Raw genomic sequence first — 26,615 nt, 5'->3', positions numbered from 1 at the left:
CCATTTGTCATATGGGTCATTCCACCTGAAGTGTGCAAGAAAAAAATGCAATTTTGAAAATTACCATCTCCGATTCTGCTCAAATTTGGCAGAGCTGTTGAGACTATCAAATCATGCAAAAATCCCGAATTTCATCCAAATCGGACCACCCCATCCATTTTTGTACCCTCCCAAAAAATCGACTTTTTGACGATTTTTGAGCGAAACTCCTATCTTCAAACGACGATAACTCAGGAACCACAAATCTTAGAGGGTCGGTCTTAGACTCAATTTTGAAGGAAATTGGACGTAGACTCCATTTCTGTAAACAAAATCAGAATTAAAATAATGTGTCTACCTGTAGTGCGCAATTGAAAACCTTAAATGGTTGTATCTTAAAACAGCCCTATTTATTTTTTTAATTTGACTTCACCATCGTATTCTCCGTGCAATTTTACATAAAAATCACTTATCAACAGAAAGGAATATGTTTCGTTCCAGAGATATCGAATTTTAAAGTTATAAGTATTTGAGATTACCTAAATAAGCTACACTCGTCGCATATGCTAGTGTAATAGTCTGAACACCACTGCATTCCCAACATACCCATTCACACTTAATTTCCATTTTTATTACCATGCCCGGACCTCGCACGACAAGACCAGGTTTTGTCTTTCAAAACACAAACCCTGCCTGACTGTAGAGCCCACACACAGTTAGAACCACTTGGCGCAAGCATAATTGCTGATGCTTGCGTATAGCCTTTTTCGAACCATATTTCGGTTCATCGACAATGAGCCAGCGCAAGGGTTCAACCCAGTACAAGCCAACTCCAGAAGTCTATACTGTAGCACGTAAGTGTCACCACTCAAATTACATGTGATGCAACAAATTTGACTAGTATAAATACCCGAGTTCAAATAAACAAAAATCAGTCTTTTCGTCTGGAACATCAAGGCGACTTGTCTACTTTATTTCGAGCTCCGAGCTGGTTACTGCTCCTCGCAGTCTACCACACCTTGGATAGCTTTTAATGCAAAGAAAGTCCCTGCAGGTTTCCCCGCGGTTCTTATCCCTCGCACTGTCGAACGTTTGTCAGTAACTGAAATAGCATGGTTCCATTGAAGAATTTTTCTTTAAAATATAATTATCTTTCTTCCAGCTTCCGGGAATCTTCTTCAATTTTAATGCCTACATTTATCTATTCACTATATGATTTATTTAAATGTTTATATCCTTCCTTATCCTGTTCCTTTTCTTTCAGCAATGGAAACATCTGGAGCAATTGTCTTTTCAATTATAGTTGTTTGTTTTGCAGCTTCCCGGAATCATCTTTAAAATTACTGCTTATTTGTATTTATCTTTTCACTGTAAGATTTATTTTTATATTCATATCTACCATTCCCCCATACAATATAAAATTGAATGACAAGAATGTTATATTATCCACGCGTCACGCATTTCGTGGACGCTCTCCTTTAAATGTCATTCATCTTTCCTGTCTCTCTCTATCATTCTGATTCATTCTTGTCGCGCGTACGGACCTGAAAGGACGTGTCTGAATAAAGTCGAGTTGTTGTGAATCGCAAATCGCGTCTCATTTATTCGTACCGTAATCTGGGGTGAATCGGGACTACAGTCTGAATAGGGACAGCTGTTTTTAGAGCACTTAAAGCTTTTAAATTTGGAAATGGATGTACACATTTTGTTGGCCTGAGTCTGTTCTAACCGAAACCAACCAGAAAAATCAAAATATTGTGCTCCAACATGGTTAAAACTGCTGTCCCAGTTCGCCCCATGTGTCCCGATTGACCCTGGTTTACGGTACTAAAACATGGTGTCAGAAGTTTTCGCGGACAACTAGTGAATTTCCGGCGTCATCGGTAAAACGCGGAAGGTTCCTGTGAGGAGATTCAACGTCGGGCGGCCAAAAAATCATACGCGGAAGTGATCGGATAAGTTGCTCTCTGTGTTGCGAACGTGTGCGATCCTGTCCGGCGGGAATATTTCTTTGTGCGCGTCGTCGAATTGTTGGAGATTTCGCGGAAGTGAAGTGGAGAAGAAAATTCGAGAAAAATGGACGCTGAGCAGTTCAAGATTTTTATGAAGCATCAGGAGAAGGCATCGTTGCAAAAAATGGTCGTGAAGCAGTCAACAACGCTGGCCGCTGGAAGTTCGGCGGGCCCCGCTTTGCCGCTTCCCCCTCCGCTGGAGCTGGCCGGAGACGTGGAGGCAAACTTTGAATTTTTCAAGCAGAATCGCATCCGCCGCTGGGATGGATGGTTGGCCGGACACGATGAAGAAGCAGAAAACGAGCATCCTTGTGTCAGTAATCGGAAGTGTGGCGCGCCAAAAGTACTTCAATTTTGAGCTTACGGTGGCAGAGACGGATGATCCAGAAATTGCTCTGACAGCGATTAAGGAAAAGGTAGTGCGCAAACGGAAGTTCGTCGACTGGATCATTTTTTTTGGCCTTTTGCAAGATCCGGTCGAAAGCATCGACGACTACCTGAGGAAGCTGAAGGTTCTGTTGAAGTCATGCCAGTTCGGAGCTCTCGAGAAAGAAATGCTGCGGTTCAAGATCGTCACATTGAACAAGTGGCCAAATCTCCAGACCAGGATGCTGGGCATGCAGGACCTGAAGACCTGCCGTGCAGAGAAACTCATTGTAACCTACGGCCAGGTCGTGGGCCGGACGTGTGATGATGTCAAGAAGATCCGGAAGAAGAAGGAGTGCAAGTTCTGCGGCGATTGGCACGAGTTTGAGAAAGGAGTCTGCCCTGCTTTTGGTAAGAGGTGTAACCGCTGTGGCCGGAAGACTCATTTTGAAAGAGCGTGCAAGTCGGACCGGCGAAAGCGATCGAAGAGCAAGTGAAAAGTGCACAAGGTTCATCGAGATTCTCTGGAAGATGAGGAGTCGGACAGCAACGAGTCGAGCAGCGGCAGCGAAGCAAGCGCAGTGATCGGCAAGATCGAAAACTCGCCTGAACTTGGAGGCCACGTGACGGCGGAGCTGGATTTCTACGTCGACGGTAAGTGGCAATCATCCCGCTGGAATTTGGACACTGGTGCTAACACACGGAAAGGAGTTCCATCTAAAATTTAACAATTCAAATTAGCTGGCTTCAAATTGGTGAAACTGTGATTTATTTGGTTAAATCAGCTAAAATTACAGGTAAATTTACCATCCTGGTATTGGTGAAATAGCTAACCCTGATTGCTGATTTGCTTTCCAAAACTGACAGCCCAAATTAAAATGACAGGAGAGATGTTACCAAAAATAATGGTGTTTCAGCACAATTTTGCGTACAATTACCGAAAAAACTAGCTGGAACCGGCAGCATGGATTTTTGACAGATCATCAGTTCGAGAGCAAATCAAAGCAACGTCTTGTATCGTGTTCGATCCTGTTTGAGCCGATCAGTTCGAGAAGTTTTTTGGTGATTATGTGTGTTGTTTGAGTGCAAGTGCAAGTGCAAAAGGAGATAGAATGTGTTGTTTGAGTGAATAAATCAAAAGCCAGAAAGATTTTCTGCGGATCGGCACCTGAAGGTAAGTTTCAGTTAATAAGGTGAGAAGTTTTTTGTGTTGAGGGAAAGTGGTTAGAAGTTGAGCCTCTCATTATTGTTTGGACGATGCGTAGGTAAAAACATGGGGGCATCACTAAACCACTTTGGCAACACTTTGGCAGGAAAAGGGGAGGCTGGCGATTGTCCACACTCTACTTTTTGTATGCACATCTGTCCTCCTGGAGCGGCGGCGGGTGCAGAATGCCTAGTTATAGATTGGCCAATGTTTGACAAATCCGAACAAATAGGGCACCTAACGCCTTTTAAGCACGTCAAAAATAGTGTTAAATAATGTTAAATTAATTTAAATTCAGTAAAATTAGGTTCAATCAAGTTATATTAAAATTAAATTTAAATTTGATGAGTTAATTTTAATTAAATTAAGTTACACTTGGTAAAATTTAGAAAAAAAAAAACTAGAATTAAGTTAAATCAGTTAAATTTATTAAATTTAGTTAATTAAGCAAAATTTAGTCAATTTCAGATAAATTTAGTTGAAATTAAATCGTTTTTTTATTTTAGTTTAATTTGGCCAAATTTTGTTAAATTAAGTTGTGTTAAGTTAAATAATAAAATGAAATTAAGTAAAATTTAGTAAAATGAAGTAAAATTAAGTAAAGTAAAATTAAGTAAAGTAAAATTAAGTAAATAGACCAGTTTGACAGCTCGCCCAGAGCAGACGTGTGTCCTTTGATTGGAGCTTAGCGCGTTTTTGACGGTGTTTTTTCTAACTTTCGCCGACGGCCATGGCGGCGGCCGCAACGGCGGAGAGTGAGTGGACGGAGCACAGGACTGAGGATGGAAGGCCGTTCTACTGGAACGCGGCTATGAAGAAAAGTGTGTGGGAGAAACCGGACGGGTTCCAACCCAAAAAGCAGGCGGTGACAGGCATGGAGGTGGAAGACTCCGAAGGAGGAGGAGAGGACGGGGGGCGAATTTCGTCCCGTGATCAAGGTTCGGCGCAGGAAGGCTAAGGAGGAGATCAACGACGGCAATGGCCAGGAAGTGGAGAAACTGCTCAGCAACAACAAGTTCAGTCCGCTAGCGGAGAAGAGCAACAACAACAACAATGCGAACCCAGCAGCAGAAAAAACCACCCCCCGTGATTCCAGCACCCGGCAAGTCGGCCGGGGAGAAGAAGCAGCCACCGCTGGTGGTGAAAGACACGAGCTTCGCCAGCCTTGCGAAGGTGATGTCGTCATGTGATGTCCAGCCGGAACACAAACTGACGCGGTACGGCACCAAAATTACGTGCTTCTCGAGCGACGACTTTGACACGGTGCAAGCCCACCTGATGAAGAACAAGGTGCAGTTCTACACGCACGGAAAGCGCAGTGCGAGACCGCACCGGGTAGTAATGCGAGGTCTCCCAAACGCGGAACCGGATTACGTCAAGGAGCTGCTCAAGACGGAACATCAGCTGGACGTCTTGGCAGTACACGCCATCAGGCGGAAGCAGCAGCTTCCCGCTATCGATGAGACGCCTTTCATCGTGCTCTTTCCCAAGGGGCACACCAGTTTGAAGGAGTTGAGTAGTAAGGTAAAGAAAGTGGGACCAGTCGTCGTCCGGTGGGTGGCCTACCGGAACAAAGAACCGCACGTGACCCAGTGCAAGAACTGCTTGCAGTTCGGTCACGGAACCAGTAACTGCCATCTCAAGCCCAGGTGCAGCAGCTGTGGGGGTGCCCACAGCACGGAAAAGTGCAAAGCAGAAGAAACGCAAGCCAAGAAGTGTGTCAACTGCTCTGGATCCCACCGCAGCTGTCCCAAACGTGCGCAGTTCATCCAGTCGAGGCAGCAGGCGTCCAAGCCGAAGCCGCCAGCATGGAAGAAGGAGAAACAGACTCCGGCTGCAGCCGCGTTCACCGCGGCGGATTTTCCTCCGCTACCTGGAGCGGTGCCGTCCATCGGGACGGAAGAAAAGCATCCTCGTCCCGCAGGAAGAAGTCGAGAAAATACTGGCGCCGGCGCCGGTGCAACCCCGAAGGACCAACCAGGCGAACGGAAGCTGTACAGCGAGTCCGAGCTGTGGGCCATTTATCGAGATTATAGAGTTCGCTTGAGGCAGTGCAAGACACCCGAGGAACAGATTGATGTGATCGCACACTTGTTGACACATGGCGCGGGAAAATGACAATCTTCTTTTTATTATTTTTTTGTATTATCGTTCCTCGGTCCTAACCTGGTCGTAGCACCTAAAAGGACCTAATAAAAATAAGTTGAAAGAAAAAAATTAAGTAAAATTAAGTAAAATTAAGTAAAATTAAGTAAAATTAAGTAAAATTAAGTAAAATTAAGTAAAATTAAGTAAAATTAAGTAAAATTAAGTAAAATTAAGTAAAATTAAGTAAAATTAAGTAAAATTAAGTAAAATTAAGTAAAATTAAGTAAAATTAAGTAAAATTAAGAAAAATTAAGTAAAATTAAGTAAAATTAAGTAAAATTAAGTAAAATTAAGTAAAATTAAGTAAAATTAAGTAAAATTAAGTAAAATTAAGTAAAATTAAGTAAATTAAGTGAAATTAAGTAAAATAAGTAAAATTAAGTAAAATTAAGTAAAATTAAGTAAAATTAAGTAAAATTAAGTGAAATTAAGTAAAATTAAGTAAAATTAAGTAAAATTAAGTAAAATTAAGAAAAATTAAGTAAAATTAAGTAAAATAAAGTAAAATTAAGTATTTTCGTATTTTTGTATTTTTGTATTTTTGTATTTTTGTATTTTTGTATTTTTGTATTTTTGTATTTTTGTATTTTTGTATTTTTGTATTTTTGTATTTTTGTATTTTTGTATTTTTGTATTTTTGTATTTTTGTATTTTTGTATTTTTGTATTTTGTATTTTTGTATTTTGTATTTTTGTATTTTTGTATTTTGTATTTTTGTATTTTTGTATTTTTGTATTTTGTATTTTTGTATTTTTGTATTTTTGTATTTTTGTATTTTTGTATTTTTGTATTTTTGTATTTTGTATTTTGTATTTTTGTATTTTTGTATTTTGTATTTTTGTATTTTTGTATTTTTGTATTTTTGTATTTTGTATTTTTGTATTTTTGTATTTTTGTATTTTTGTATTTTGTATTTTTGTATTTTGTATTTTTGTATTTTTGTATTTTTGTATTTTTGTATTTTTGTATTTTGTATTTTTGTATTTTTGTATTTTTGTATTTTTGTATTTTGTATTTTTGTATTTTTGTATTTTTGTATTTTTGTATTTTTGTATTTTTGTATTTTTGTATTTTTGTATTTTTGTATTTTTGTATTTTTGTATTTTTGTATTTTTGTATTTTTGTATAACTGTATTTTTGTATAACTGTATTTTTGTATTTTTGTATAACTGTATTTCATTTTTTTTTATTTGTCAATAGAATATCGCAACAAAGCCGTACAATTAGGATGATCAACTATAACATCGTTTAAAAAGCCTGGAAACTATTGAAACATCCAAAAAACTTGCTGGACTACCAAAAAACGTACCAAGAATAGCGGAAAATCATGCTACACCAGCAAAAAGTCTTTTGAAAATAAAAAAACAACTTTACAGACAGCAAGGGATTTTAAAATGATTTCGAAATTACCAGTTAAAACAGTCGAAAAATTAGCAGGACTTACCGAAAAACGAAGCAAGAACAAAAAGAAACGAGCTAAATCAGCCAAAAGGCTGGGTGAATAATGCGTGCTTTGCAGGCAGCAACGGAGGCTTTTGAAAGAAAACTTGTAGAAATAGTGGAAAAATTAGCTATTCCAACCAAAACACCTACCAAGAATAGTGGCAAAGTTAGCTAAACTAGCTAAAAAGATGTGTGAAAATACCTGGTTTCGCAGCCATCAATGGAAAATTTTGAGAATGATTCCAAAAAAACTAGTTGAAACAGCATAAAAACTTGCTGGGCTAACTATAAAACTTCCTAGAATACCATAAAATCTACCTAAAATAGCTAACAGACCTTCTCAAAACATACAGCTTTTGAGACTGACAACATTTTTCCAGCTTGCAAATTAGTAAAATTTACTAAAAATTTAGCTGGATTTATCATTTTTAGGACCTGGATCCAGCTGTCAAATCCAGGATTTATTTTTAGGATTTCCAGCTAAAAAAATTGGTGGTTGAAAAAACAACCAATTTTTTTAGGATTTTTAACCGAAATTTAGTAAGATTCACGATAAACCTTCTTTACCTGGAGCGGTGCCGTCCATCGGGACGGAAGAAAAGCATCCTCGTCCCGCAGGAAGAAGTCGAGAAAATACTGGCGCCGGCGCCGGTGCAACCCCGAAGGACCAACCAGGCGAACGGAAGCTGTACAGCGAGTCCGAGCTGTGGGCCATTTATCGAGATTATAGAGTTCGCTTGAGGCAGTGCAAGACACCCGAGGAACAGATTGATGAGCAATTCTCTGAGATTTCGGTCATTCGATTTTTTCTGTATTTTTTAATCCGGCTGAAACTTTTTTGGTGCCTTCGGTATGCCCAAAGAAGCCATTTTGCATCATTAGTTTGTCCATATAATTTTCCATACAAATTTGGCAGCTGTCCATACAAAAATGATATGTAAAAATTCAAAAATCTGTATCTTTTGAAGGAATTTTTTGATCGATTTGGTGTCTTCGGCAAAGTTGTAGGTATGGATATGGACTACACTGAAAAAAAATGATACACGGTAAAAAAAATTTTGGTGATTTTTAATTTAACTTTTTGTCACTAAAACTTGATTTGCAAAAAAACACTATTTTTAATTTTTTTTATTTTTTGATATGTTTTAGAGGACATAAAATGCCAACTTTTCAGAAATTTCCAGAATGGGCAAAAAATCTTTGACCGAGTTATGATTTTTTGAATCAATACAGATTTTTTCAAAAAATCGAAATATTGGTCGCAAAAATTTTTCAACTTCATTTTTCGATGTAAAATCGAATTTGCAATCAAAAAGTACTTTAGTGAATTTTTGATAAAGTTCACCGTTTTCAAGTTATAACCATTTTTAGGTAACTTTTTTGAAAATAGTCGCAGTTTTTCATTTTTTTAAATTAGTGCCCATGTTTGCCCATCTTTGAAAAAAATAGTTTTGAAAAGCTGAGAAAATTCTCTATATTTTGCTTTATTGAACTTTGTCGATACGACCCATAGTTGCTGAGATATTGCCATGCAAAGGTTAAAAAACAGGAAAATTTATGTTTTCTAAGTCTCACCCAAATAACCCACCATTTTATAATGTCGATATCTCAGCAACTATAGGTCCGATTTACAATGTTAAAACATGAAACATTCGTGAAATTTTCCGATCTTTTCGAAAAAAATATTTTCAAAAATTTAAAATCAAGACTAACATTTCAAATGGGCGTAATATTGAATGTTTGGCCCGTTTGAAATGTTAGTCTTGATTTTAATTTTTTTTAAATATTTTTTTCGAAAAGATCGGAAAATTTCACGAATGTTTCATGTTTTAACATTGTAAATCGGACCTATAGTTGCTGAGATATCGACATTAGAAAATGGTGGGTTGTTTGGGTGAGACTTAGAAAACATAAATTTTCCTGTTTTTTAACCTTTGCATGGCAATATCTCAGCAACTATGGGTCGTATCGACAAAGTTCAATAAAGCAAAATATAGAGAATTTTCTCAGCTTTTCAAAAATATTTTTTTCAAAGATAGGCAAACATGGGCACTAATTTAAAAAAATGAAAAACTGCGACTATTTTCAAAAAAGTTACCTAAAATTGGTTATAACTTGAAAACGGTGCACTTTAACAAAAATTCACTAAAGTACTTTTTGATTGCAAATTCGATTTTACATCGAAAAATGAAGTTGAAAAATTTTTGCGACCAATATTTCGATTTTTGAAAAATCTGTATTGATTCAAAAATCATAACTCGGTCAAAGATTTTTGCCCATTCTGGAAATTTCTGAAAAGTTGGCATTTTATGTCCTCTAAAACATATCAAAAATAAAAAAATTTAAAATAGTGTTTTTGCAAATCAAGTTTTAGTGACAAAAGTTAAATTAAAATCACCAAATTTTTTTACCGTGTGTCATTTTTTCAGTGTAGTCCATATCCATACCTACAACTTTGCCGAAGACACCAAATCGATCAAAAATTCCTTCAAAAGATACAGATTTTGAATTTTTACATATCATTTTGTATGGACAGCTGCCAAATTTGTATGGAAAATTATATGGACAAACTAATGATGCAAAATGGCTTCTTTGGGCATACCGAAGGCACCAAAAAAGTTTCAGCCGGATTAAAAAATACAAAAATTAAAATTAAAGAAAAAAGACCGATTCCGTAGAGAACTGCTCTGATGTGATCGCACACTTGTTGACACATGGCGCGGGAAAATGACAATCTTCTTTTTATTATTTTTTTGTATTATCGTTCCTCGGTCCTAACCTGGTCGTAGCACCTAAAAGGACCTAATAAAAATAAGTTGAAAGAAAAAAAAATTAAGTAAAATTAAGTAAAATTAAGTAAAATTAAGTAAAATTAAGTAAAATTAAGTAAAATTAAGTAAAATTAAGTAAAATTAAGTAAAATTAAGTAAAATTAAGTAAAATTAAGTAAAATTAAGTAAAATTAAGTAAAATTAAGTAAAATTAAGTAAAATTAAGTAAAATTAAGTAAAATTAAGTAAAATTAAGTAAAATTAAGTAAAATTAAGTAAAATTAAGTAAAATTAAGTAAAATTAAGTAAAATTAAGTAAAATTAAGTAAATTAAGTGAAATTAAGTAAAATAAGTAAAATTAAGTAAAATTAAGTAAAATTAAGTAAAATTAAGTGAAATTAAGTAAAATTAAGTAAAATTAAGTAAAATTAAGTAAAATTAAGAAAAATTAAGTAAAATTAAGTAAAATAAAGTAAAATTAAGTATTTTCGTATTTTTGTATTTTTGTATTTTTGTATTTTTGTATTTTTGTATTTTTGTATTTTTGTATTTTTGTATTTTTGTATTTTTGTATTTTTGTATTTTTGTATTTTTGTATTTTTGTATTTTTGTATTTTTGTATTTTTGTATTTTTGTATTTTTGTATTTTTGTATTTTTGTATTTTTGTATTTTTGTATTTTTGTATTTTTGTATTTTTGTATTTTTGTATTTTTGTATTTTGTATTTTTGTATTTTTATTTTTGTATTTTTGTATTTTTGTATTTTTGTATTTTGTATTTTTGTATTTTGTATTTTTGTATTTTTGTATTTTTGTATTTTGTATTTTGTATTTTTGTATTTTTGTATTTTTGTATTTTTGTATTTTTGTATTTTTGTATTTTTGTATTTTTGTATTTTTGTATTTTTGTATTTTTGTATTTTTGTATTTTTGTATTTTTGTATTTTTGTATTTTTGTATTTTTGTATTTTTGTATTTTTGTATTTTTGTATTTTTGTATTTTTGTATTTTTGTATTTTTGTATTTTTGTATTTTTGTATTTTTGTATTTTTGTATTTTTGTATTTTTGTATTTTTGTATTTTTGTATTTTTGTATAACTGTATTTTTGTATAACTGTATTTTTGTATTTTTGTATAACTGTATTTCATTTTTTTTTATTTGTCAATAGAATATCGCAACAAAGCCGTACAATTAGGATGATCAACTATAACATCGTTTAAAAAGCCTGGAAACTATTGAAACATCCAAAAAACTTGCTGGACTACCAAAAAACGTACCAAGAATAGCGGAAAATCATGCTACACCAGCAAAAAGTCTTTTTGAAAATAAAAAAAAAAACAACTTTACAGACAGCAAGGGATTTTTAAAATGATTTCGAAATTACCAGTTAAAACAGTCGAAAAATTAGCAGGACTTACCGAAAAACGAAGCAAGAACAAAAAAGAAACGAGCTAAATCAGCCAAAAGGCTGGGTGAATAATGCGTGCTTTGCAGGCAGCAACGGAGGCTTTTGAAAGAAAACTTGTAGAAATAGTGGAAAAATTAGCTATTCCAACCAAAACACCTACCAAGAATAGTGGCAAAGTTAGCTAAACTAGCTAAAAAGATGTGTGAAAATACCTGGTTTCGCAGCCATCAATGGAAAATTTTGAGAATGATTCCAAAAAAACTAGTTGAAACAGCATAAAAACTTGCTGGGCTAACTATAAAACTTCCTAGAATACCATAAAATCTACCTAAAATAGCTAACAGACCTTCTCAAAACATACAGCTTTTGAGACTGACAACATTTTTCCAGCTTGCAAATTAGTAAAATTTACTAAAAATTTAGCTGGATTTATCATTTTTAGGACCTGGATCCAGCTGTCAAATCCAGGATTTATTTTTAGGATTTCCAGCTAAAAAAATTGGTGGTTGAAAAAACAACCAATTTTTTTAGGATTTTTAACCGAAATTTAGTAAGATTCACGATAAACCTTCTTTCCGTGCACAAGTCCGGTGGGTTACACTTGGGTAACAACGATGACCGGATGTGCCAGACTGAAACTTCTACCGTCAGACTGCCGCCTGGAAAACTTCAGTGGAGCAGAGATTCCTGTCCTCGGTGCGATCGTTGTTCCCTGTCGACGCGATGGTCGCAAATACAAGCTTCTTCTCCAGGTAGTGAATGGATCGCACATTCCTTTGCTATCAGCAAGAGTGTGCAAGATACTGAAGCTTGTGCAGTTTTGCGATACTGTGTCTGAATCTTCGTCCCAGTTGGAAGAGCCGGTGTTGGAGATCAACCGAGTCCGTGCTTTTCGCCTTGATGGCCAAAGCGGAGAAACCGGACTGGACCAACTGCAGCTGATTCAAGATCTGAAGTGTGTTTGTTGCCGAGCAAGATGCTGGCACCCAGCGTAGCCGCGTAAGAAACCCAGGAGTTGAACGCCCCGTGTTCGATTGAGCTGTGTGTTGAGCGAAACAGCAAGCTGGAGTTATCATGAGAGAAAAATCTTTTTTTTATTTTATCAACCCTATAAAAATTTACAATTTACTTTTGACATAGGACTATGTCTCTACTTACTATATTAGGGGACCAGTTCAGAAATTTGATCTAAAGCGTCACTTTTAAGCGTTCAAAAAAAGGGGACATTTCGAACGCTTATATCTTTTTTCCCTGTGAATTAATTCAGACGGTTGAACCACCAATCGAAAGGCGAAGACTTCAGATATCGTTTAACTACATAGAAAGTTTGACTAAACATAGTTAAATCACTTAAAACATGCAATCAAAATGAGTAATTTTTCAGTACAAATCGGACAGATGACCAATCAGAGCGAGCGTATGCATTCGAGGCCGCGCCCCTTTTGTGCCGTTCTCCGGCTGTGCCGCTATTTAAGCAGAAAATTTCGCAAAAGCAAGTCACTTTGGAAAGAGCACTCGAACTGTGCACGTCGGGTCGGCGCGGAGCAGCAGCAGCAGCAGCCAATAGAAGAAGAGGACCAGCAACCAGAAGGAAGAACCACCAGCAGCAGAAGGAGGAAATTCGAGCGACGCGAACCGGTGGAAGTCGCTATGATGCGGCGGTTCTCATGAAAAATGGCCATTTCGACAGTGGTGGCCAAAACCTGGAGTGGCCGGTGCCCTCAAAGCAGGTTCCTCCGGGGCCCGGAGGGCCTTTTACAGAACCATACGAGTTGTGGCAATATGGGTATCAAAATTCATGGTTTTTGATACTGAACATGAAAATGGCCATTTCGACATTGTTGGCCACAACCTGGAGTGGCCGGTGATTTCAAAGCAGGTTCCCCCGGGACCCGCGGGAACATTTACAGAACCATACGAGTTGTGACAATATGGGTATCAAAATTCATGGTTTTTGAGACTGAACATGAAAATGGCCATTTCGACAGTGTTGGCCACAACCTGGAGTGGTCGGTGATCTCAATGCAGGTTCCCCCGGGGCCCGGGGGAACTTTTACAGAACCTTACGAGTTTTGGCAATATAGGTATCAAAATTCATGGTTTTTGATACTGAACATGCCAATGGCCATTTCGACAGCGGTGGCCAAAACCTGGAGTGGCCGGTGATCTCAAAGCAGGTTCCCCCGGGGCCCGGAGGGCCTTTTATAGAACCATATGAGTTGTGGCAATATAGGTATCAAAATTCATGGTTTTTGATACTGAACATGCCAATGGCCATTTCGACAGTGGTGGCTAAAACCTGGAGTGGCCGCTGCCCTCAAAGAAGGTTCCTCTGGGGCCTGGGGGACATTTACAGAACCATACGAGTTGTTGCAATATGGGTATCAAAATTCATGGTTTTTGATACTGTACATGAAAATTGACATTTCGACCGTAGTGGCCACAACCTGGAGTTCCCGATGCCCTCAAAGCAGGTTCCCCCGGGGCCCAGGGTAACATTAATCGAAACATATGAGTTGTGGCAATATGGGTATCAAAATTCATAGTTTTGATATTGAACCTGCAAATGGCCATTTCGACAGTAGTGGCCACAACCTGGAGTTGCCGGTGCCGTCATGGAAGGTTCACCTTGGGGGAACATTTATGACAATTTTGCCGAAAAATCTATGAAACAAAATAAAATAATCTTATTCCAAATTTCACTAGCAATCAAAAAACTCATTCATATTGTTTGGTCCTATGTCTTTCGGTTATGTCTCTGACATACCATCTTGAACTTTTATATTATGTAACGGATTTTATGAACATTCCCGCGTCACGCATTTCGTGGACGCTCCCCTTTAAATGTCATTCATCTTTCCTGTCTCTCTCTGTATCTTGCTGATTCATTCTTGTCGCGCGTACGGACCTGAAAGGACGTGTCTGAATAAACCGCGTCTCATTTATTCGTACTAAAAAAAAAATTCTAAGTGTAAATATAGGTATTCGGTGCCCTCTCCCCGTGCCATACTTTCACACTTAGGAGACCCGGGAGGCGGAGTCTTGTCGCAAAAAGAACGATACACACCTTTGAATCCGTTGACGAAACCGCAAGGTTTAAGAGGGCCACATTATAAGGTGTTACGTCGATTCCGTTTTCAAAACAAGGAAAGAACATGGGGTGTAATCTACTAGGATACTTTCTTCGGATTAGCTGTGCTTGTGTTCGATTAGATTAGAGTATAAATTGTTAACATTCTATACGTTACCTGTTTATATGTAAGTACCAATAATACATGAACATTTTAAATAATTTAGTTTTTCGCACGTCAAGAATTATTTTTATTTCCAGGAAATGAAAAATCTTCGCAACAAGTTTGCTTAAACATATATGGTTTTGTTTCTTTATTTTTTCATCATTTCACCTCAATGAACTAACAACGCACGTAAGATGTATTGAGAACAAAACTCAGCTTTATGTGCAGGGAATGTGCTTAAAAATTATGTTTTATTTCCATATTATTGTTTTATTTCTAAATTTCAGCACACAAGAATCTACAAATATCTGCATTTCTATATAAGGCACTTTATGTTTTTTTCAGTTTTAGATGAACTTGGAACAACACAATCAGAATCCTGAAGGAACCTGAACGGGTATTCTGCTTGGGCGGATGAAATATGTATGAAAGGCGAATCGAGGGTGGGCCAAGGCAGTTTGGCTTTTCGGGCGGATGAACTTTATATGGGAAGCGTATCGAGGGCGACCAGCTGGCGGACCAACTTCAGGGGCGGCTGAAGCGTATATGAGAGGCGCATCAAGGGCGAGCCAAGGTGGTTGGGGCATATTGGGCGGATGATCTTTATATAGTGGGCGGATCGGGGGCGACTCGCTGGCGGACCAACCTACAGGGGCGGCCGAACCGTATATGAGAGGCGCATCAAGGGCGAGCCAAGGCGGTTGGGGCTTTTTGGGCGGATGAATTTTATATGGGGGGCGTATCAAGGGCGACCCGCTGGCGGACCAACTTACAGGGGTGGACGAACCGTATATGAGAAGCGCATCAAGGGCGAGCCAAGGCGAACAAGGCACCTAACCCCTTTTCAGCACATAAAAAATATTAAATAAGCCTTTACTCGCGACGACGGTGATCGGGGGTAAAACTAAACTTGCGACTTGCTTGCTGCATATATGATCGACTTATGGATATTAAAGGGTTGAGGTGCTAAGGTGGGTGGATAAAGGGATAGAACGGCGGAAATCACGTCAGCGTCACCGAACTGATGAAATATTATCTCACCCAAATCATCATCGTCTCATCTTTGGGACCATAGCGACCCGCCCAGAGCCAGCAAATTCGAGCAGTTGGGAACTTACGTGTTCTTCGTCTTCGCTAGGGTCTGCATCCAGCGCGTTTGGATCTGTCAAACATTGGCCAATCTGTTTCCCTTGACAATCTGTAGTACGTACCCAGTCAACTCAATCGGAATTCTGAAACGGAATTCAATTCGAATCATTAAAGCATTCCGTTTCAAACGCAACAACCGGTACGTACACGGAATCGGTTGTTGCGTATGAAACGGAATACGTAAACGATTCGAATTGAATTCCGTTTCAGAATTCCGATTGAGTTAACTGGGATACCTTTACCCCGTGCGTACTTTTGCCCCGTCCCAGTCACGAAATATTCTAGTAGAGCTGATTCTGTCTGCTAGAACGGTGGAACATTTCTGTTAGAATGCTGTAAGAATATCCAGATCTGTAAGAACTCTGCTAGAATCCTGCTAGAACGCCGTGACTGGGGTACTACTATAAGGGAGCGTTCTTTTATTATGTAACGCATCTGAGGGAGGGGGGGGGGGGGGGGTTCGAAGACCGTGTTACGCTCCATGCATTAAAAAAAATGTATCGAAATTTTGTTACGAGGGGGGGAGGGGAGGGTTCCAAAAATCCAAGGGATTTAGAGATTTGATTTAGTGTCTATGGTTACTTGGGTAATGTTTAACGTTAGTGAAAAGGTTCGCTTTTTATGAAAAAAAAAAATATATATATATATATATATATATATATATATATATATATATATATATATATATATATATAGCAATTCCATTTGAAAAGAGCCTAAACCGAAAAAAAGGTTCTCCGATCGGGCTCAAAATTTTTCTGGGGGTTCCTTGGCCAAAATAATTAGACCCGTATTTTTTTGTTTGGCCATTAGGGTGACCTACATCGTGCTAGGGTGGTTCGAAAAATTGCAATTTTCGTCATTTTTCGCAAAAACCACTTTTTTCGAAAAATCATATCTCCGCGCCATTTCATCCGATTTTAGCTGTCTTAGACGCAAAAGAAAGGTGATGAGTTTGGCTATTTGAGAAAAACAGTAAGAAGTTCCAAAAATCTAGCTTAACTATTGAAAAAGTCGTATGAAAACTTAAAATGGCGTTTTGACCGTGTCTGGACCAAAGAGCCTATGTCTGAAAATATTTTTATCGGATTCCTCGGAAAATTTCACATAACATAACAAAAAATTGGCGATGTCGAACCGTACGTTTCCAAGATATGATTTTTTGAAAATAAAAACTACGTTTTTTGACGCACCGCGCGCAAAAACAGGAAAATGACGAAATCGGCAAAAAAACAACTTTTTTCACTAAAACTGTGATAACTTAAAAAAATTAGCGATGACCTATACATGTCTGGGTATCAAAATTTTCGTTATTGAAAGACGCAACTTTTGGTACCCAGACATGTATAGGTCATCGCTGAAATTTTTAAGTTATCGCAGTTTTAGTGAAAAAAGTTGATTTTTTGCCAATTTCGTCATTTTCCTGTTTTTGCGCGCGGTGCGTCAAAAAACGTAGTTTTTATTTTCAAAAAATCATATCTCCGAAACGTACGGTTCACCATCGCCAATTTTTTGATATGTTATGTGAAATTTTCCGAGGAATCTGATAAAAATATTTTCAGACATAGGCTCTTTGGTCCAGACACGGTCAAAACGCCATTTTAAGTTTTCATACGACTTTTTAAATGTTAAGCTAGATTTTGGAACTTCTTACTATTTTTCTCAAATAGCCAAACTAATCACCTTTCTTTTGCGTCTAAGACAGCTAAAATCGGATGAAATGGCGCGGAGATATGATTTTTCGAAAAAAGTGATTTTTGCGAAAAATGACGAAAATTGCAATTTTTCGAACCACCCTAGCACGATGTAGGTCACCCTAATGGCCAAACAAAAAAATACGGGTCTAATTATTTTGGCCCGATTTTGAGCCCGATCGGAGAACCTTTTTTTCGGTTTAGGCTCTTTTCAAATGGAATTGTATATATATATATATATATATATATATATATATATATATATATATATATATATATATATATATATATATATATATATATATATATATATATATATATATAAAAGGTTCGCTGTAGCTTAAGGTTTTGCAAAATATGTTTTGTTTAAAAATATTTGCGCATCTGTCGAACCTGTTTGACAAATCGCTATTGCCGTTCAAGAGCCAAACGACATGCGACACCTAATATTGAGTAGCAGAACAGAGCGAAGAATGTCGATTGAAATTTCCGCCCTTTGAGGTTATGTATGCGAATTCTGATTTGTTAAATTCCAGCGTTCAAAACAACTTTTGAGCAAAAATTCGAGCTGATACTTTGTTACCTTTTGATGCTCTATCATTTTAAACAATATTATTTTTTCAAAATTATTTTTTTTCAAAATTATTTTTATTGCGTTAATTGATAGAGGGCAAAAAGTTTACACTCGTACTGCTTGAATTTTTTCTCAAAAGTTGTTCTAAGAGCTGTAAAATCAATTTTAAGTTTGCATTCCTATGTAACCGAACAGCGAAAATTTGAATCGTCATTCTTCGATTCTTTGCGCCATTTGTCGGAATTTTTGAGCTTTTAATCGCGAATGGGAGAGGGTGAAGGAAGTTAGGAGGAAGTGCGTTCAAAGTTGAATTTGGGTACATATTTGCTTTACGTTGTTTTTTTTTTGTATGTAAAGAAAGCAAAGATTAAAAAAAACCTTTTTTCTTTCAGGTATGGCATTCAGTTGGCTCAATCCTTGACAAAACTAGTCATTCATAGAGGATATCTCCCATTTGTTGTGATTAGACCAGAAAATAATGCTTCACGAAGCCTTTACACTAAATTAGGGTTTCGAAAAGCATTCGAGACTGTAAGGGGAGTTTTTAAACCAAATACTAGCAGCGTTGAAGATGATAAGGAGAATGAAGAGAAATTCAATCAATGTGACCGAGACAGAAACAAAAACTGAATTTGTTTTATACAAAAAGTCGTCTACAGCACACGTAATTTCAATAGCTAGTGTTTTTAAATGCAATCAATAAACAATTCGCTTTGTAAATGAGTTTGATTTTTTATTCAATCAGATGAACAACTGTGCATGGTCTTGTGTATATGTGTATATATATTAGGGTGTTTTGTCCAAAACCAAAAGTTCTCAGAATCATGCAAACCGAAGTTCCCCTAGTAGAGGATATCCATAGAGACTCTCATGCCAAATATCAGCCAATTTGGTTGAGAATTTGCCTGCCCTAGCGGTTCAAAGTTTACATGTAAATTACTATGGGATTTTTGTGTTTTTCGTTTAATCGTTCCTACAGGTCTGGGAACAACATGGATTCACTTGGAATAAAGGTAGGGGATGGTCCAATGAACACATTCCAGAAGGAATTAGGGTTGTCCGTTCTGTCCCCAAGGTGCGCATTGGATCGACGTCCGGTGTCTCCAAAATCAACGATTCACCCTTCAAATGTACGCATTGTCCTTAGTATGCTATGACGGCTAGGTGAAAATTACGACGCCCCATGTCAGACGATGAAAACGTGGCAGAGCATACACTCAAGTTTTGGCTCAGAAACATTCTTTAAAGTAATACAATTATAATTATTGATGTTTCTGTAACAATTTGAAATATTCTAATTAACGTAACATGATGATTTTGTAATAATAATGCAATCGATGCCGGAAGATTTTCCGACCACGTAATTCCGGGTTGGTACGAAAATCCAACGAAAAATCTATTCTATCGATACAAAGACCCACAAAACGGTGTTATACCCACTCAAAAATGTTTACTTAGCAATTCTATGGTAATATATTGACATTTAGTTGAATTAAAAGTTTGCAAAATAAAGTTTAGATAAGTTTTATATAGAATTCCAGAGTTATATAAACTTTTATGCTAAGTAGTTAGTAAACTTTATTTTCAATCCAAATTATTTTTTTAATCAGTCAAGGATGCCTATTTGGAGTTCGTAAGCTGGATTTATGGTGATTTGTCAACAAATAACTTCATTTATGTTAATTTTTTGAAAAGTGTACTTACTTTTTTTGCACCTTTTTTGATTTTTGTAATAGTATTTGTTATATAACTTTTTTTTCTTTATTAGGAGGTGGACAAAAGCCCCCTTGAGATGTGTCTAGCATATTCCAAGACACTCTCTCAAAAAGTCACAAAACCACCTCGTCTTTTCGCATCAACAAGTACACAAAACTCAAATGATACAAGACGGGTTCACTCTTAAAACTAACTCAATAAATTAACAAAAATATCACAGTGTTCTAAAATCTACGTGTGTATTGTCAGGGAAGGGACTTGAGGAAATGAAGGAAACGGATTTTGATTTTGTCGCGGGATAGGTCAAAGTCGAAATGGTCAGAGCACAAGTTAAAAATACGACACATACTAGAAACTGGTTCGTTATGTCCGCAATTAGTCAGAGCTCAGCGAACCGTCAAAAAGGAGTGGTTGCGAAGTATGAAAACAGCGGGACAATCAATGGACGACTGCAGGAGGTCAGCTACAAACACTGCCTTTGCAACATCACGTCTTAACGAGAGAAGATCAAGGTTTAGCATTTTGCAACGCTCAGCATAGCTTACTTACTTACTTTATCAGCAACAGGTCTATCGACCCAACGCTGAACTAATCGAAGATTTCCAGGATGCTCGATCTTGGGCCGCTCGTCTCCAGTCGCCCACAATGTTGGCCGCTCTTGCATCTTCGTCGACTGCACACAGCCAACGCGTACGAGGCCTTCCACGAAGCCGACGACCCCGTCCTGGTTCGCTGCTGAATATCGTTTTAGCCGCCCGCTCGTCCGACATTCTGGCTACATGTCCAGCCCACTTTAGCCTGTCGTGCTTGATGACTTTTACGATATCAGCATGTTTGTAGTCTTGGTACAGCTCGAAGTTCATGCGCCTGCTCCACCGGTCTCCTACTTGCTTGCCGCCGAAGATAGAACGCAGGATTCTCCGCTCGAAGACCCCAAGTGCTCTCTGGTCAGCCTCCTTTAGCGTCCACGACTCGTGACCGTAAAGAGCTACAGGGAGTATCAAGGTCCTGTACAGCGTGATTTTCGTAGGCGTCCTTAGGCTGCGGGACCTTAGCTGGCTACGAAGACCGTAGAAGGCCCTGTTTGCAGCACTAATCCGCCGTTTCACTTCGCAGCTCACATCGTTGTCGCACGTCACAAGTGTACCAAGATATACAAACTCATCCACCACCTCATATCTTTCTCCATCTATTTCCACCTCCGAAACACCATCACCTGCACTGCCACGCGCTCTGCCAGCAACCAGATACTTGGTCTTGGCAGTGTTGATGGTCAGTCCGATCTTCGCAGCTTCCCGCTTGAAAGGCACGAACGCCTCCTCCACTGAACGACGGTCGATACCAATGATGTCGATGTCGTCAGCGTATCCAAGCAGCATGTGCGATTTAGTGGTGAGTGTTCCGTTTCTTTGCACGCCTGCCCTTCGAGCAGCACCTTCCAACGCTATGATGAACAGTAGGTTCGAGAGAGCATCGCCCTGCTTCAATCCATCCAACGTAACGAAAGCTTCTGATGTCTCATTAGCTATTCGTACGCTTGATTTTGCTCCGTCGAGCGTTGCACGAATCAGTCTTATTAGCTTCGCCGGAAAGCCGTGTTCTAGCATAATTTTCCAACGTTCGTTTCTTTTGACTGAATCGTACGCCGCCTTGAAGTCGATGAACAAATGGTGTGTTTGCAGGTTGTACTCCCGGAACTTGTCGAGGATTTGTCGCAGAGTGAACATCTGGTCCGTCGTTGACCGACCCGCTCGAAAACCGCACTGGTATTCGCCGACAAAGGTCTCGGTCAACGGTCTCAGCTTGCTCCACAGGATTCGGGATAGTACTTTGTACGCTGAGTTGAGGATTGTGATGCCTCGATAGTTGGAACAATCGAGTCTTTGCCCTTTCTTGTAGATTGGGGTGATGAGCCCGTCTAACCAGTCGGTCGGAAGCTGTTCTTCGCACCAAATTCGCTGGACGATTTGGTGCAGAATCTCGATCATCCGCGCGCTCCCGTGCTTGAAAAGTTCGGCCGGAAGTCCGTCCTTTCCCGCAGATTTCGCGTTCTTGAGCTCCTTTACGGCTTTTTCCACGTCCTCCAACGTAGGCGGGTCCACAGCTATTCCATCATTCTCAACGTTCATCCTGTCCTCGACGACTCCCTCTCGCATCTCACCGTTCAACAGCTGTTGAAAGTGCTCTTTCCACATGGCCGCTACCGCTGTCTTATCTGTCAACAGGTTACCTTCCCTGTCGTTGCACATAACAGGGGAAGGCGTCGCTTTCTTTCTTACACCGTTGACAGTTGCATAAAACCTCTGCTTATCGTTCGCGTTGTACTGTGCTTGAGCTTCGGCAAGTACTTTCTCGTCGTACTCCCGTTCTTTTCGGCGGTGGGTTCGTTTCTCAGCTCTTCGCAGCTCGCTGTATCGCTCACAGTTTCGGCGCGTACCCTTAACCAGCATACGTTTCCTGGCCTCGTTCTTCTCGTCCGTCACTCGCTGGCACTCCGCATCGAACCACCCTTTGGGTTTGCGTCCTCTGGTCGTGCCGATCACTTCGGTAGCCGTTGTGTTACCCGTAGGCGCGTCCTCGTTGATCCGCTCGTCGAGCTTCCGACTGTACTCTGCAGCAACGTCGCTGCTCGCGAGGCGCTGGACGTTCAACCGCGCTATCCTCGCAGTCCGCGGGGTCAACACGTTCGACAGCCTAGCTCGGATCTTGCACGCTACCAGGAAGTGATCAGAGTCGATGTTCGGTCCTCTGTACGATCGGACGTCCATCACGTCCGAGAAGTGTCGACCATCCACCAAAACGTGATCGATTTGTGTGCACGATTCGCCATTCGGGTGGCGCCAGGTGTGCTTCCGAATGTTCATGCGCGCAAAGAGGTGCTACAGATAGCCATTCCTCTGGCTGCGGCGAAATTGACCAAACGGAGGCCGTTGTCATTCGTGCGAGGATGAAGGCTCTCCTTGCCGATGACAGGATGGAAGAAGGCTTCCCTTCCGACCTGCGCGTTTGCGTCTCCGATGACTATCTTCACGTCGTGTCTTGGGCACTCTCCATAGGTCTTGTCGAGACGCTCGTAGAAAGCGTCTTTATCGTCATCGGGCTTGTCGTTCGTCGGCGCGTAGATGTTGATCAGGCTGTAGTTGAAGAATTTGCCCTTTATTCTCAACACGCAGATCCGGTCATTCACCACCTTCCACTTGATGACTCGGTTCTTCTGATCCCCAATCACTACGAAACCGACTCCGTGCATCGCCTTTTCGCCGCCACTATAGTAGATGTGGTACTTGAAAGAGGTGTTGGCGATGGGGTCCACCGCCGTGAATTCTCGCTCTCCATGACCGGGCCATCGAACTTCCTGGATGGCGGCCACATGCACGTTCAGCTTGTGCAGCTCCCGGGCAAGAAGGCCAGCACGTTCAGGATCTTGGAGAGTTCGAACGTTCCAAGTACCGAGTTTCCAATCGTTGTCCTTTTTACATCGCCTGGTCTGATGCCGATTTATCCGTCCTGAATTTCTTCTTTTGTTTTTCTGAGTTGGTGTTTCGCTTCGGTATGCCGCCTAACCAGGGCTGCGAATACCTAGTCTCGGGGTGGGGCTGCCACCTTGCAGCTTCCGGGACCCAGCTGCGGTTTTCTCTCGACACCGTAACGGAGGCTTTTGTCTCGAAGCTTAACGGTACAGCCGAAGAGGGTGGAGCCCCCCTTACCCTGTCAGCATACTACCATAGTTCCCACCGGGGTTGGTTACCCGATCTCTCCAATGGTTACAGGGTATCGGAGTTACTGAACAAGAGGCTAGAGGACCACTTGGTGGGTCTATTTTATACCTACGGTACTTGTAGTACCTATGGTACGCGTTGTCCAGTCGTTCGCTGACCATAGCTCGGAGGATTTAAAGGATCAGGCCAGGTGATGTGACGTTGGGCATATTTGACCAACTTTCGCTGCACCGACTCCACGCGTTGAATGGCTCTGGTAGAAAGGAGCCCAAACCGTGGAACAGTACTCGATCGTAGAACGAACCAGCGAGCATAAAGAGCTTTGAGACAGACTAAATCTCGAAAATGCTTAGCTATCCTAAAGACGAATCCTGATGTTTTGGAAGCTTTGGAAACCATATACGTAATATGGTCAGTAAACGTCATGTTGCTATCCAGCATCACGCCTAAATCTTTCACACAGGAAGTCCGAGGTATGGTGGTGTTTGAAAGAGTATAGTCAAAGGAAATTGAAATTTGCCGAGCTTCCGTGGCCGTGAGGTTACGGGTTTCGCCTAGTAAGCGGAAGGTGATGGGTTCGATTCCTGTCTGGCTCGGCAAAGTCAGATCCCTTAAAAGAGTTAATATGCTCACTGGGAATACTGACCGGTAGGGGATGGGTTTCGACTAACGGCGTGCTGGGTTTCCAATCCAGAGGTCGTGAGTTCGATTCTCGTACCGGGATGATGAAGTTTCAAAAAAAAAAAAATTGTTGCGTTTGCGGGTGAAAGTGATTACTGAACACTTAGTTGCATTAAGAACCATGTTATCGGAGCACCAGTTTGCAAACCGGTTGAGCTGCTCTTGAAGAACCTGGCAGTCCCTAGTCTCCTCGATAAAAGTGAAAAGCTTTATGTCGTCCGCGTAAGACAGCTTGTGACATTTAAGCAGAGGATGCACGTCGGAGAAAAATCAGGGGACCCAGGTGTCTGCCTTGTGGGACGCCTGAAAAAACAGCAAATATGGCAGAAATTACGTCGCCCACTTTCACGCTCATTTCTCGTCCGGTGAGGTAGGAGCGAAGCCATTCGAGCAGAGAACCGCTGAAGCCCAGTCGCTCGAGTTTAGCAACAGCAATACGGTGGTTTAGCTTGTCGAATGCTGCCGATAGATCCGTGTAGATGGCGTCAATTTGTTTCCTTTTCTGCTTGGTTCGTAGGATGAAGGACGAATAGGTGACCAGATTGAAACTGGTAGAACGTTTCGCCATAAAGCCATGCTGTTCCTGGGCGATATAATCACAACAGTTGAACTTGATGAAGTCTAGCACAATGACTTCGAAGAGCTTGCTTACAGCACAGAGGGCAGCGATTCTGCAGTAGTTCCGGACGTCACGTTTAGGCCCCTTTTTGTGAACAGGGAACACAAACGACTTCTTCCAGAAACCCGAGCATGGGTAAATAACAAGGGAAATGCGTAATAATACCTTTCTCTGGTATCAATACCAAATTTTGGTATTCCTGGACCCTTTAAAATTTGTCTTAAGGATTATGCAAGAGCAAAATGTGCTATCATACCAATTAAAGGTATTGTTTTGATATTGCGAAATTGCAGAATTTGTCAATGGTCGAACACCACATATTGGTATTCTTTTGGTATTACAGTGTTTTACCAAATTCCTCTGAAACTATGGGAAAATTTTGACCAATTTTGACAAAATAATTAATTTTGCGCTAAAATGATCCCAAGTAACCAATCAGCATTAAATAAAGTCACTGTTTAGCATTAAAAGCGCTTTTACAGCTACAAGCAAATGCTTTGACATCACCTGGCTGAAGTTATCCTGGACGGTTATTCTAAGGCCGCCAACGGCGGCCATCTATATGGCATAACTTCTGGTTATCCTTCGGCAGATTATGAAAAATAAAAATGATTCAAGAAAGTAAACATTATTCAAACAATTGTAAGGTTCAGTGTTAAAAAAGCATAAAAATGAAAAACAAATCAAGATTAATGATGCAAAAATCAAATTTACAACAATAAAAAATCTAAAAAACCTAAACGCTCCAAAGAAGGAAAATGAATGAATGAAAGTAAAAATTTAAAACCTCCTTGGGGCAGCTATGAGGAGTTGATAAAATTATTCTAAAAATGCAGAGCATCATTTCCAAGTCCAACAAGCATGTTTTTAAATTCGGTATTCTTGCCAAGTAATTTTACAAATGTTTTCTGAACATATTTTAATAAAATTTGGAATAAATTCAAAAAAGCAAAAGCAAAGTAATCCACTTTAACGACCCCCGGGTCTTTTGTGGTCTCTGTTGCAAGTTTCTGCTCATTTCTAGGCGTCCGAAGGTTATGTGTGGTGAGTCACTCAAAACCTCTTTTACGCTAATGGACCGACGTTTTACTTCCCCATCCGATAGAAGGCGTGGTCAGGCAAATCTCGTCTCGAAAAATGCCACCGGGTCCGTCTGGGATTGAACCCAGGCCATACTGGGATTCAGAGGCTACCACGCTAACCACTAAACCACCGGACCCGCTAACCACTAAATTCAAAGAAATTCCCAAAGAACCTCGTAGGGCCAGCTATGGGGAGTTGATAAAATTATTCTAAAAATGCAGAACATCATTTCCAAGTCCAACAAGCATGTTTTTCAATTCGGCATGCTTGCCAAGTTATAATAAAATTTTGAATGGATTCAAAGAAATTCTCGAAAAACCTCGTAGGGCCGCTATGAGGAGTTGATAAAATTATTCCAAATATGCAAAACATTAATTCTAAGTCCTACAAGCATGCTTTTAAATTCGGTAATTTTAAAAATGTTTTCTGAACATATTTTAATAAAATTTGGAATAAATTCAAAGAAATTCTCAAAGAACCTCGTAGGGCCAGCTATGAGGAGATGATAAAATTATTCTAAAAATGCAGAACATCATTTCCAAGTCCAACAAGCATGTTTTTCAATTCGGCATGCTTGCCAAGTAACTTCAAATATGTTTTCAAAACAAAATATAATAAAATTTTGAATGGATTCAAAGAAATTCTCGAAAAATCTCGTAGGGCCAGCTATGAGGAGTTGATAAAATTATTCTAAATATGCAAAACATTAATTCTAAGTCCTACAAGCATGTTTTTCAATTCGGCATGCTTGACAAGATGTTTTCAGAACAAATTATAATAAAATTCTGAATGGATTCAAAGAAATTCTC

General features: G+C 39.3%; 4 protein-coding genes and 1 long non-coding RNA gene across 11 annotated transcripts in view; 2 read left to right on the top strand and 3 right to left on the bottom strand.

The window, feature by feature from the left end:
* LOC119768052 overlaps positions 1-18,711 on the top strand; it is a 170,588-nt gene extending 151,877 nt beyond the window's left edge. For all 7 annotated transcript variants that reach the window (XM_038258391.1, XM_038258390.1, XM_038258394.1 and 4 more), the window contains one exon: positions 18,381-18,711. In XM_038258391.1, coding sequence (XP_038114319.1) covers positions 18,381-18,618 — 238 coding nt within the window. In that variant the 3' untranslated portion in view covers positions 18,619-18,711. The remainder of the gene's footprint in view (positions 1-18,380) is intronic.
* LOC119768060 lies at positions 1,180-14,877 on the bottom strand. The gene is made up of 2 exons (XR_005277881.1): positions 14,584-14,877; positions 1,180-1,523 (listed from the first exon to the last, which is right to left on the bottom strand). It is a non-coding gene; the product is annotated as an uncharacterized LOC119768060 (long non-coding RNA).
* LOC6042165 lies at positions 1,688-3,869 on the top strand. The gene is made up of 2 exons (XM_038258397.1): positions 1,688-3,154; positions 3,225-3,869. The coding sequence occupies exon 1, from the start codon at positions 2,255-2,257 to the stop codon at positions 2,852-2,854; it is 600 nt and encodes a 199-aa protein (XP_038114325.1). The 5' UTR covers positions 1,688-2,254; the 3' UTR covers positions 2,855-3,154; positions 3,225-3,869.
* A 1,562-nt stretch (positions 18,712-20,273) lies between the features above and the next one.
* Positions 20,274-22,568, bottom strand: LOC119766175. The gene has a single exon (XM_038250606.1). The coding sequence runs from the start codon at positions 22,566-22,568 to the stop codon at positions 20,274-20,276; it is 2,295 nt and encodes a 764-aa protein (XP_038106534.1).
* On the bottom strand, positions 22,565-23,584 carry LOC119766174 (craniofacial development protein 2-like). Its single transcript, XM_038250605.1, has 2 exons — positions 23,536-23,584; positions 22,565-23,127 (listed from the first exon to the last, which is right to left on the bottom strand). The coding sequence occupies exons 1-2, from the start codon at positions 23,582-23,584 to the stop codon at positions 22,565-22,567; spliced, it is 612 nt and encodes a 203-aa protein (XP_038106533.1).
* Positions 23,585-26,615: the final 3,031 nt, after the last annotated feature.

Source organism: Culex quinquefasciatus, chromosome 2 (assembly GCF_015732765.1).
Source record: "Culex quinquefasciatus strain JHB chromosome 2, VPISU_Cqui_1.0_pri_paternal, whole genome shotgun sequence".
NCBI classification, from domain to species: domain Eukaryota; kingdom Metazoa; phylum Arthropoda; class Insecta; order Diptera; family Culicidae; genus Culex; species Culex quinquefasciatus.
The sequence above is the reverse complement of the archived record's forward strand: the minus strand, read 5'-3'. Positions and strand labels throughout refer to the sequence as shown.

Coding starts and splice junctions, on each gene's coding strand:
- LOC6042165 (XM_038258397.1), top strand. CDS start 2,255: ATGGATGGTTGGCCGGACACGATGAAGAAGCAGAAAACGAGCATCCTT.
- LOC119766175 (XM_038250606.1), bottom strand. CDS start 22,568: ATGAACATTCGGAAGCACACCTGGCGCCACCCGAATGGCGAATCGTGC.
- LOC119766174 (XM_038250605.1), bottom strand. CDS start 23,584: ATGGTCAGCGAACGACTGGACAACGCGTACCATAGGTACTACAAGTAC. Junction 23,128..23,535: donor CCATAGGTACTACAAGTACC/GTAGGTATAAAA, acceptor GAACTCTCCAAG/ATCCTGAACGTGCTGGCCTT.